The sequence below is a fragment of the Tamandua tetradactyla genome, chromosome 5, assembly GCF_023851605.1.
Source record: "Tamandua tetradactyla isolate mTamTet1 chromosome 5, mTamTet1.pri, whole genome shotgun sequence".
NCBI classification, from domain to species: domain Eukaryota; kingdom Metazoa; phylum Chordata; class Mammalia; order Pilosa; family Myrmecophagidae; genus Tamandua; species Tamandua tetradactyla.
In genome coordinates, this window is record NC_135331.1 from 167717193 (window position 1) to 167730078 (window position 12886).

Below are 12886 nucleotides of genomic sequence, written 5' to 3' on the forward strand. Positions count from 1 at the left end.
TTTACAGATTAGATTTTCTCACTTCATAAGAATTTCCAAGTTTATGCAAAGACTGCCCAGAAATCATAACCAATCATTAATTAAATGTGTAACTTATAGCTAAATAATTTGAAAAGTAAAATTATAAATAATGTTTTTAAAAAAACAAGATTTGGAGTGTGAGTCCATTTCAGTTAATATGATGTAGTTTGAGATCCCCCAAATTATGAGTGACTAAGGACTTTGAATGCCTTAAAATGAGCCCAAGAACAAGAATCGCAGTATTCAGACTGCTTTTCTTGCTCTAGGGTCCATTTGGGATTCCAACCCAGTGATCTTTGAAGAGCTTTTTCTGATTAGCAATCAATTTAATTACATATAACTAAATTCGCACCCAGAACAGAAATTTCTTAAGCTTACAGACATGTAAAAGCAAATAAAGAGGTTTAAAAAAAAATTCTGGCATCTTCTTCAACTCCTAGTGTCTGGAAGCTTTCTTTGGTTTTTAGGTAAAACTGAACTCTGCTAAAAGAGAAGCTCCATTTTTTTGCACACACACACACAGCTCCCTTGATGCCCTTGAGAGTTCTGTATGCAAGATCCTGCCAAGTAGAGTCAAGGTTGGGATAACTCATTTTGATTTTAGGGAGGCACTTTCGCCCTTAGCCTTTCATTTTGTTCCTTCGCACATACACACACCCAACCTGCTATCATTTTATATAAGTGAAATTTGGGCAAACTATTAAAGAGGAGGAAGGGGTCAGCTGTTTGGCTGAGGATGTAGAAAAGGGGAGGAGGCTGCCCTCCTAGCTTTGATGATGGAATAAAGTGGGGGTGGAAGAATGGGTCTGTGGAAAAAGGTGTCTGAGATAAAATATATTTGATGAAGTGCTTTTGAATACATTGTCTCATTGGAGCCTTGACTCTATGAGTCAATAATTATACGAATTCCCCTTTATTTGTGGAAAATAGGGGGGAGAGGGAACACATGTGGAGGCTGGGAATTAGGACTCAAATCCAGGACTTCTGGCTCCAAAGCATCTGTGGGTTTGCTAATTTCACTGTGAATTGTCTTAGTACACTATTGGTGCTGCATCTGCCAGAGATTTAAAGCTATGTCTCTCTTACTGACGTCCCCAGGGCTTTCCAAAGCATGGGGCGGGATCTCCCCTCCCTTTACTGGACTCTAGGGCTACCTCTGCTATTCCCTGACTATTAACCTTATTTGCAGCTTCTTGACAGTTACTTTGAAGCCTACCAGCACGTGGTGGACTCCGAAGAGAGGTTTGCCTTAGCACAAGTCATCACTGACATCATGCACCGACACCCAAGATTTGATCTCAGCCACCCCTATTTCATTAAGGCCTACAGAGATGAATGCACCTGCCTGAGGCTTCACCTGCATCTGGTGAAGGCCATCCTCAACCAGCATGTAAGTAGAGTGGGGTTTAAAAATTTACGTGAGAGGAGAGAATGGAAAACACAGGCCAGAACTGAAAATAGTCTTTGCCTTTTGCTGCAGGCCCAAGATCTACGTTTTCTAGGGCAGCATGTGCAGCATGGTTATATGTAAGCTCATTTGCATTGTTGAATTCTGTGTATAACTATGATCTTTAAAAGGAGGTTTCCAAACCTAATTTACATTTAATGATCCACAAGGACCTAATGGTCTCAGTTTTCATCAGATCATAGAGCTCAACAGTAACGATAGGACTAAAGGTACACCTTTTCAAGACATTGATGTATAAAATTGTTTATTATTTTTTAAGATTTTGTGATTGCTTTTATTTTAGCCCACCGAAGGAAACATTGCATTCCCTCTGGAGAAAAGCTAGTGGCATAAAGTAAGGAGGGGACAAAGGAAAAAGATTGTTTCAGTATAGTTTTCTTAATCCTGGTTGGAATTTTTTCCATGCAATTATTTGACAGAATTTAGTTTGCTTTTGCTTAAGATTGTCTGAACTTTGTTGTCTTTGCTTTCCTTGGCTGACCCTTGACTCAGACTGAGAGATCAGCATAGCTCATTGTGAGTGGAACCTCAAAACAACGTCTGGGTGAAAATTTGTTAACTAAGGAGGAGAAGCAAAGGATGACATTCTTCTCGTGCTAAGGTTCATAACTCATTCCATGGGAAAGTTTAATTTTTCTAATTTTGACTTTTATGCTACATTTCTAGATAGAGTGTCAACGGGAGTATGTCCAGAGGCTTTGGCGAGATGATCATCCAGATGATAGCAATAAATTTGGACTTCCCCTTAATATAATCTGCCAACAACTTATTTCCATAAACAATAGCTGGTAAGTTGTTATTTGTAGGCATTCGATCTTTTAGGTAACTTAAGAGTATAGTGTTAAGTCTAACTACTATTCTAAAAGAGCATCTCTCAAGTATTTGGGGGAAATGAGAGAAATAGGTATAAAAGCCATCAAAGAAGGATTCCCTCATATATTCAGCATCCATTTGTATTGTAGTAATGAGCAGGAGGCTATATTTAAACTATGCTGTTGGGTCAGAATCTTCATTGCTTTGTCTCTTGTCCTACAAAAGAAAAAAATTAGCTGCTCTCAAAATGCTGTCAGAGGATTTGATCAAAGGTGCCATGCAAACCCACTTTTATGTAACTTGGATGTGCTTAAAAAGTGTCTCAAAAAAGGAATTTCTTTGTTCTAGCAAATGTTTCTGCTGTCTCGCTGTAGGAGAACTCCTGCGACCCCATTTTTGTATGGAGCAGTTAGATTTCCTGAGACTACACAGAGAGGCCATGCACTTTAAGTCACCCACTTGACTGTAGCATGACCTACCCCCAATCCCTTCCAGCCCTTAAGGGTACAGGGAACTGGGAAGCTGGGTGTCAGGTCCCAGGGTGGTTTGTCTGGTCCAGCATCACGTCCTCCCATCCCTCCCAAATGGGTGGAGAAATTGTCTGGCCTCTTTCAAAATCCAACAAATATTTGTCAAGCACCTGCTTGTACTGGGCACTGTGCTAGGAGCTGGGACGCAAGTGTGAACAACAGAGCCTTTGCTTGGGCGAAATGAACAGTCCAGCTCAAAAGGCAAACTTTCAATAAGAAATTGCCATACTGTTATGTTTGTCTTTGAGATGGGCAGGGTGCCCTGAGAGCTCGGAGCCGAGATTCTAACCCCGATTTTTTTTTTTTTTTTAAAGAGGGAGGAAGGGAAGGAAAGACAGAGAGAAGGAAGGAAGGAAGGAAGAAAGGGAAACATCTTTAAACATTTTCTTGTTTTATTGTATTTTGTTTGTTTGTTTGTTTTGTTACATGGGCTGGGGCCGGGAATCGAACCGAGGTCCTCCGGCATGGCAGGCAAGCACTTTGCCCGCTGAGCCACCGCGGCCCGCCCCCGATTTTTTTTAGAAGAGCCCTGGGAGTCCCAAGCACAAACCTCTGCGTTTTCCCCACAGACCTTTCTCAGTTCTGATTTCTTCACTGTAATAAACTTGACACAACAGCTGTGTGTGCGCAACTTGCTATGGTAAGAATCTTTTGTTCAAGAAATGGTTTTTGGCAGAACATGTTAATGCTATATGGACACAAAGACCTATCATAATAGTCTCAAAAGCAAATGTTGTTGACTTGCTGGGATTCCTTTCCAGACTTGGGGCTGTATTTTTAAGATTCAGAACTAAGAAATATCCCCTTTGCATAGATTTAAAGAATAGTATTTATGTACTTCAATTCTGTTGTAGATATAGAAAGGCCCTTGACTTGTGTGATTCCCTTTATTTGCAAAGGAACAACTCACAAAGAAGTATTTTATGGTTTCTGATCTCAGCCATTGACAAAATAAAATATTCTTAGGGCAAGCATGAATGATTTTAGCAGTTGTACCCAGAATTTAAGAATTGTCTTTGTTCATTAACATTTTGGGAACAAAAGGAGTAAAGATCCAAGTGAAAAATAGAAACTACTAAGAACATTATTTCTTGTTTTTATATTTAGTCACTTTTATTTTAAGTTATTTTGTTTTCAAATATTTGACTACATATTGAGTAGTGAAATGTTGACAGGTTTGCAGGATATCATTTGAATCTTATTCTTACTTTTAGAATATACTTTTATGCCTTCCAATTTTAAAACGGTTTACAGTAAAGCAAAGAGTATATTGTGTAACACTGTTAGGTTCTCTGAATGACTTCTCAGGTCCTTTCCAGCTCCCGGTGTTTTGTAATGCTCAGAGTGTAGGAGCTCTTTAAAATAGAAATGATCTATAAAAATATAAAATCCAGGGCAGTGCGACGGTGGCTCAGTGGCAGAATTCTTGTGTGCCATGCCAGAGACCCGGGTTTGATTCCCAGTGCTTGCCCATGTGAAAAAAAAAAATAATAATAATAATAATGCTGTCAAGCTAACATTAATATACATATATATATAGATATGTATATAATCCAAATATCGCGGGAAATGGATGAAGTTCTTCTTTGTGTAAACTTTTCATTAAATTTACCTCTTCTTCAAGCCCAGCTTTGAAGAACATCTATCTGCTAGAGTTCCACCCTTCCCTCGGCCTGGCATCACTCCTCCCCAAAGCCCTTGAGCATGTGCTCCGGGAATACCTCCACACCTGCAGACCTGCATCTGCCAGCGGCCACGCCCTGCTGGAGAAACATGTGCTTCGGCTGGCCCTGGACCTGTGGCTCACCCCTGCCACACCCGAGGCCTGGTACAGTGCCCAGCTCCAGAAAGATGTAGGTTCTCTCCCAGAGGGGGCCGTTGGGTCCCTGGGAGGGAATGTTTCTTCCCAGATGTTACTGTTTAGCTTTGTTTTTCTCTTTGGCTCTACTTCCTGCTAGTTGGCCAGAGAAAGATTATTATCATGACTGCAGTCATAGGCCTTGCCAACATTTTTATGTGATTTTTAAATTTGGGGTGGGGGTGTGCAGAGACAGTCCAAATTTCTAGTTTGCAAGTTTGCTGCTACACTTAAAAGGGAGAGGTGTGGGAAGTGTTTTCTGGTTGATTCTTTATAGTTTAACAAGGCACATTTTCAAATTAAAATTACATGTTTTTCTCCACAAAGACTCTTTCTAAAGTTTACTCTTTTTGTCTTGAGTTGAGATCCGGTGGAAGAAAGAGAATACTGAGTGAGGAACATTGAACTTGGACTCAGCTCAAGTTCAGCCTAATCACTCACTCACTGTGTGACTCTGATCAAGTCTCTTAGCCTTTCTGAGCTTACTTCCTTTTCTCTAAAATTATGTTTGTATATTTAGGTGGAGGTGAGCTCAAATTCGGATCTGAGATCTCTAAAGTCCCTTCTGGCTCTTAAGTTTTATGATTTGAACTGTGGCCTGATGACTTATGTGGTGTTTGTAGTTAGATTTTAATTCTTTTCTGTTTCTGTTAAGGCTGTTTTGATTAAACCTGAGTTCCCAATTTGACCTTACCTTGTGTAGGCACTCACCATACTAAGGAAATTTCAAGGGCTTCAGTTGCCCAAAGACGTCTCCTCCACAGGTCTGCCTGGGCCTTCTATCTGCTCCTACCCAAACTGAATTCAGTTGATCAAAATAAAAGAATTACAGGGAATTTTATCAAAGAGGAAAGAAAAATAAAAGTTTACTCTTAATAGAATCACTTAGAACACATTATTTTTCTGAATTCAAATATTTTTCATATGCATGTTTTACATAGCTATAATCCTATCCTTCATACATTGTTATCACTTGTCTTTCTTCAGTGTTATATCAAAGGCATTTTTTCCATATTGCTACCTGCTGTTTATTATTACCTTTATGACTGCATCATTCCCTTATGTGAATCATAACTTATTTAACCATTTCACTAGTGATGGACATTCAAGAAGTTTCCAATTTTTCATTATTATTAAAAATATTCTAAGATACACTTTCATGGTTACAAATTGTTCCATGTTTTGGATTATTTTCCTTTGATAGATTTTTAGAAGTGGAATTGCTGAAAAAAAGGTTTGTTTTTTGATACATCTTGGCTATTGTTTTCCAAAGCGTTAGGACAAAGTATAATCATGTTAATAATGTATCAAAGTATCAATTCTATTACACCATACGGTATTAGGTGTAAACATATCATATATATATGCTAATATGCACATATATGTAAAAGGTCACACCACACTATTGTTTTAATTTGCATTTTTTTGCTCTTTATTGAGATTAAAAATTCTGCTAAATGTTTTGTCACAAGCTATACTTTGTGTGAATTTCTGTTCTTTCCCTGTGTTCATGAGTTGGAATACTAATGCCATTCCTATCCACTTACATTAGCGCTTCTTAAACAAAAACATTAACCCCTTTTTCTGTGACATTTTCAGCAAACATTTCCTCCAATTTGTCATTTTATTTTTTTATTACAGAAACTTCTTATTTTCATACAGTCAAATCTGTGGATATTTTCCTTTGTTATTTCTTCTAAATCCAGAAAGAGAATCTTCACCAGAAAGTTCATATTTTGTGGGGGTTTTCTAATTTTTTTAAGATTTTGATTTTATATATATTTAACTTTCTTAGTTTTCCACCTGAAGTATGTATTTACTGAAATTAAATTTTTCACAAATTATCAGCCATTTATCCTACTACCATTTATTGAAGATTCTTTTTCCATGGTCTTAAGGCATCAGGTTTTTAAAAAAGTATTTAAACATTCTTACAGACTGTAGTGAATGTCTGGGATACTTGTCCAGTCTTTCACAGATGCTACATAGTCTTAATTATTATTTGTGAAATGTGTTGGAATTCAATATCTCCCCCATTTGATCTAATACAAAAGGTGAATTTGACTATTTATAATTTCTATGTCTGAAATCCATAAGAGAATTGCCCTCATATTGCCTTCCTCCATAAGAGATGCAGAAATTAGTTTAATAGATCTCTTTGATATCACTGTGGAAGATTTCAAGAGCCTAGAAATTGCATCCCTAGGTAGACAAATCCTTTGGTAGATAAGTGCATAGAAAAGGGAACTTCTGCACACTTGCGGGTCAAACCAGAACAGATAGATTAGGGGATCCCCAACGGATCCTTACAGGTAACGCCATATGAATGGGGTAGAAGATACCATAGCAGAGGAACCCACAGAAGCAGGAGGAAATTAAAGAGCATGTGGTCACTTCATAGATTGTCCAGGGCTGGTTCTGAGTGGAGGAATGCTGCAAAGGCAGTTTGGTATACAGTAAAACTACTGAACATGGAATTAGGGTGCTCAGGTTTTCCCTTGGTACTACTGTAGAAGGTTTCAGTTGCTTCAGATCCCTCATTGGTAAAATGGGAGTAATAGTATCTGTCATGCTTGATTCATGGGGACTTTGTGAAGATAAAAATGAGTCAACATGGGTGAAGATATTTTAAAATTTGAAACCACAATTAGAGGGGTTTATAAGAAATTATTATTATTATCAGGTGTCAAAATACTTTTAAAATATCAGGGAGTTGTTTATATTCAGGTTATCTTTGTCATTTCTATTCTTTGCTTTATTTTGACTTGGCACATTTATAATAATTATAACAGCAAATGCAATGTGCCAGCCATTTTTGTATACATTACTCGCTTAACCCTATTAGGTGGTTATTACTTACTAATGCATGATAGGTACTGTTATTATCCTTACGCCCACTTTACAAATGAGGAAACTGAGAGACAATGATGTTGAGTCGATTGCCCAACATCTCACAGCTTGTAAGTGGTAAAGCTAGAACTTGAGCCCAGGAAATCTAGATCCAGAGTTTATGCCAATGACAGTTTTTTTTTCTTCCTTTATATTTTAAAAAGTGCTTTCTTTTATTTCAGTTGTTTTCAGCTAAAGTGATGGGAGATCCTTTCCTTGTGTTGGAAATAGGCATGCTTGCCCTCAAGTCTGCAGCAGATGAAGAACAGAAACGAGGCCAAGATTCTCATGGGCTGCTCCTGGAGACATTTTCCAAACTTCTGGAGCTCTTAACCCTCCGCCATCGGCTGATAGAAATGAGTTTAGAGAGTGCACACTTAGCTCGGTCAGTGGGGGAACTGATGATCCAGGTGGTATGTAAGCTTTGTGACAGGACGTTGGACATAATGAACCCCGGGTCTCCCTAGCTACAGGCCTTGTCCCCTCTCTGTCCCCAGAATAGCCAGAGTGAGCTTTCTGAAATGATCATTTTGCTTTCTTGCTCCTTCTGTCATCTAGGCCTCCCCATGAATCTCCCTGACCCTCTACTAGTCTAGATCCTCCTACTAGCATCTGGGCTTCTTCTCCATTCAGCATTTTCTTTTAATTATATGCTTCATATTAGCTTGTTGGCTTTCCTGCTAGCATAAGCTCCTTGCTTGCAAAAGCCTTGTCCACATAGTTTACCATCATATGCCATCATCAGAGATGATGGCTATGTTCCAAAAGCAGGTAAAAACATGGAGCTAAAGGGTTCATTGCAAACACTCATGAGAGCTTCCTGGTTTCATGTTCGGGTCCACATGACAGGCCCTGTAGACATAGAGTCCAATCATAATCCACAGTTATTGAGGGCCTGCTGTAGCCAGAGTCTCTACTGGGGACTTTATGTGTATTCTTTCATTTAATTCTCAGACTAGGAGGAGGGGCCAAGATGGCAGCTTAGTAATGTGCACGTTTTAGTTCGTCCTCCAGAACAACTACTAAATAACCAGAAACAGTACAGAACAGCTCCCGGAGCCACGATAGTGACCAGACACACAGCATACCCCAGTCTGGACCAGCTGGACCGGCTGTGAGTCTCCGGAACAGTGAGTTCCCCAAGCCGCGGTGGCTGGCGCCCGGCGCCCCTCCCCCACAGGCGGCTTCCTGGAGGGAAAGGAAAGAGACTCTAACAGCAGCGGAGACTGAATCCAACCAAACACCAATTGTGGCATTAATAAACAAATTCTGACTACTAAAAATAGGCCCCCAGCTCAGGCAAAACTGGTCAAGGTGGAGGTCGCCTATTGGGCTAACCGAAAAAGAGGAAAGGGGACGAAATGGAGCCTTTTGTGGCTGTTTCTACAGAGGCTTGGCTACCTCTGGATTCAGCGGCAGTATTATACAGGCTGCAACTGCCCCAGGCATATGCAGAAACAGGCTGCTTTCAGGGCTGTCTTTCACCTGAGCCTTCCCCAGGGGAGGGGTGAAGCCCAACTCAGGTGGAATCCCTCTCTCAAGGAATTCAGACCCCAGGACTTCACAATTTGAAGCCATTAAAACCAGCCTACAACCTTTCCTCTGTCTCCACCACGCCCCCAGCAGGGAGAGCCTTCCAAAGTTAAAGGAGCCACAAAATCTTTTGCTGGTGGGACCCGCAGACAGACAAGCACCACATACTGGGCAGGATAAGAAAAACAGAGCCCAGAGACTTCACAGGAAAGTCTTTCAACCTGCTGGGTCTCACACTCAGGGAAAACTGATGCAGGTGACTCCTTCTCCCCTGAAAGGAGGCCAGTTTAGTCCGGGAAAACCCGGCTGGAGTCTGTAATACCTATGTAGACCCTCCTAAGGGTGGGGAGGGAAAAGGCACCTTACAAGCAGGACAAGAAACAAGAAAACAAGAACTGAAAAATTACCCTCTGTTAAACAAAACTTAAGCTAGAGGCCCAGAAAAAGCTGAACTGAAGGTCAAAGAACAGATAGACAAACTCATCTAGCAAGAAAACCCTAGGTAAGATAAGTGAAAGCAATCTCCAGAATAAACTAATTAAGGTAATTAAATGTCCAGACGCCAGCAAAAAATAACAAATCACACCAGGAAAATTGAAGATATAGCCCAGTCAAAGGAACAAACAAATAGTTCAAATGAGATACAGGAGCTGAAACAACTAAGTCTGAATATACGAACAGAAATGGAAAACCTCATCAAAAACCAAATCAATGAATTGAGGGAGGACATGAAGAAGGCAAGGAATGAACAAAAAGAAGAAATGGAAAGTCTGAAAAAACAAATCACAGAACTTATGGGAATGAAAGACACAATAGAAGAGATGAAAAAAACAATGGAAACCTATAATGGTAGATTTCAAGAGACAGAGGTTAGAATTAGTGAACTGGAGGATGGAACATCTGAAATCCAAAAAGAAACAGAAACTATATGTAAAAGAATGGAAAAATATGAGCAGGGGCTCAGGGAATTGAATGATAATATGAAGCGCACAAATATATGTGTTGTGGGTGTCCCGGAAGGAGGAGAGAAGGGAAAAGGAAGAGAAAAACTAACGGAAGAAATTATCACTGAAAATTTTCCAACTCTTACAAAAGACCTAAAATTACAGATCCAAGAAGTGCAATGCACCCCAAAGAGAATAGATCCAAATAGACATTCTCCAAGACACTTACTAGTCAGAATGTCAGAGGTCAAAGAGAAAGAGAGGATCTTGAAAGCAACAAGAGAAAAACAATCCATCACATACAAGGGAAACCCAATAAGACTATGTGTAGATTTCTCAGCAGAAACCATGGAAGCTAGAAGACAGTGGGATGATATATTTAAATTACTAAAAGAGAAAAACTGCCAACCAAGAATTCTATATCCAGCAAAATTGTCTTTCAAAAATGAGGGAGAAATTAAAACATTTTTAGACCAAAAAAAATCACAGAGAGAATTTGTGACCAAGAGACCAGCTCTGCAAGAAATACTAAAGGGAGCATTAGAGACAGATATGAAAAGACAGAAGAGAGAGGTGTGGAGAAGAGTGTAGAAAGAAGGGAATTAGATATGATATATAAAATACAAAAGGCAAAATGGTAGAGGAAAGTACTACCCAAACAGTAATAACACTAAATGTTAATGGACTGAAATCCCCAATCAAAAGACATAGACTGGCAGAATGGATTAAAAAACAGGATCCTTCTATATGCTGTCTACAGGAAACACATCTTAGACCCAAAGATAAACATAGGTTGAAAGTGAAAGGTTGGGAAAAGATATTTCATGCAAATAACAACCAAAAAAGAGCAGGAGTAGCTATACTAATATCCAACAAATTAGACTTCAAATGTAAAACACTTAAAAGAGACAAAGAAGGATACTATCTACTAATAAAAGGAACAATTCAATAAGAAGACATAATAATCATAAATATTTATGCACCGAATCAGAATGCCCCAAAATACGTGAGGAATACACTGCAAATACTGAAAAGGGAAATAGACACATCTACCATAATAGTTGGAGACTTCAATTCCCCACTCTCATCAATGGACAGAACATCTAGACAGAAGTTCAATAAAGAAACAGAGAATTTGAATATTACAGTAAATGAGCTAGACTTAACAGACATTTATAGGACATTACACCCCACAACAACAGGATACACCTTTTTCTCAAGTGCCCATGGATCATTCTCAAAGATAGACCGTATGCTGGGTCACAAAGCAAGTCTCAACAAATTTAAAAAGATTGAAATCATACACAACACTTTCTCAGATCATAAAGGGATGAAGTTGGAAATCAATAATAGGCAGAGTGCCAGAAAATTCACAAATACATGGAGGCTCAACAGCACACTCTTAAACAACCAGTGGGTCAAGGAAGAAATTACGAGAGAAATCAGTAAATATTTTGAGGTGAATGAAAATGAAAACACAACATATCAAAACTTATGGGACGCAGCAAAAGCAGTGCTAAGAGGGAAATTTATTGCCCTAAATGCTTATATCAAAAAAGAAGAAAGGGCAAAAATTCAGGAATTAACTGTCCACTTGGAAGAACTGGAGAAAGAACAGCAAACTAATCCCAAAGCAAGCAAAAGGAAAGAAATACAAAGATTAGAGCAGAAATAAATGAAATTGAGAACATGAAAACAATAGAGAAAATCAATAAGACCAGAAGTTGGTTCTATGAGATAATCAATAAGATTGAGGGCCCTTAGCAAGACTGACAAAAAGAAGAAGAGAGAGGACGCAAATAAATAAGATCAGAAATGGAAGAGGAGACATAACCACTGACCTCACAGAAATAAAGGAGGTAATAACAGGATACTATGAACAACTTTACGCTAATAAATACAACAATGTAGATGAAATGGACAAGTTCCTAGAAAGGCATGAACAACCAACTTTGACTCAAGAAGAAATAGATGACTTCAACAAACCAATCACAAGTAAAGAAATCGAATCAGTCATTAAAAAGCTTCCCAAAAAGAAAAGTCCAGGACCAGATGGCTTCACATGTGAATTCTACCAAACATTCCAAAAAGAATTAGTACCAACCCTGCTCAAACTCTTCAAAAAAATTGAAGTGGAGGGAAAGCTACCTAATTCATTCTATGAAGCCAACATCACCATCATACGAAAACAAGGCAAAGCTATTACTAAAAAAAAGAAAAATACAGACCAATCTCTCTAATGAATATAGATGCAAAAATCCTCAACAAAATTCTAGCAAATCGAATCCAGCAACACATTAAAAGAATTATACATCATGATCAAGTAGGATTCATCCCAGGTATGCAAGGATGATTCAACATAAGAAAATCAATTAATGTAATACACCATATCAACAAATCAAAGCAGAAAAATCACATGATCATCTTAATTGATGCAGAGAAGGCATTCGACAAGATTCAACATCCTTTCCTGTTGAAAACACTTCAAAGGATAGGAATACAAGGGAACTTCCTTAAAATGATAGAGGGAATATATGAAAAACCCACAGCTAACATCATCCTCAATGGGGAAAAATTGAAAACTTTCCCCCTAAGATCAGGAACAAGACAAGGATGTCCACTATCACCACTGTTATTCAACATCGTGTTGGAAGTTCTAGCCAGAGCAATTAGGCAAGAAAAAGAAATACAAGGCATCAAAATTGGAAAGGAAGAAGTAAAACTATCACTGTTTGCAGATGATATGATACTATACATCGAAAACCCTGAAAAATCCACAGCAAAACTACTAGAGTTAATAAACGAGTACAGCAAAGTGGCAGGTTACAAG

At 38.8% G+C, this 12886-nt stretch overlaps 1 protein-coding gene across 2 annotated transcripts in view; it reads left to right on the forward strand.

Moving 5' to 3' along the window:
* Nucleotides 1-12886, forward strand: part of LOC143685039 (uncharacterized) — a 193607-nt gene that overhangs the window by 86503 nt on the left and 94218 nt on the right. For both annotated transcript variants that reach the window (XM_077162579.1, XM_077162580.1), the window contains exons 16-19: nt 1211-1411; nt 2156-2277; nt 4457-4685; nt 7762-7964. In XM_077162579.1, coding sequence (XP_077018694.1) covers nt 1211-1411; nt 2156-2277; nt 4457-4685; nt 7762-7964 — 755 coding nt within the window. The remainder of the gene's footprint in view (nt 1-1210; nt 1412-2155; nt 2278-4456; nt 4686-7761; nt 7965-12886) is intronic.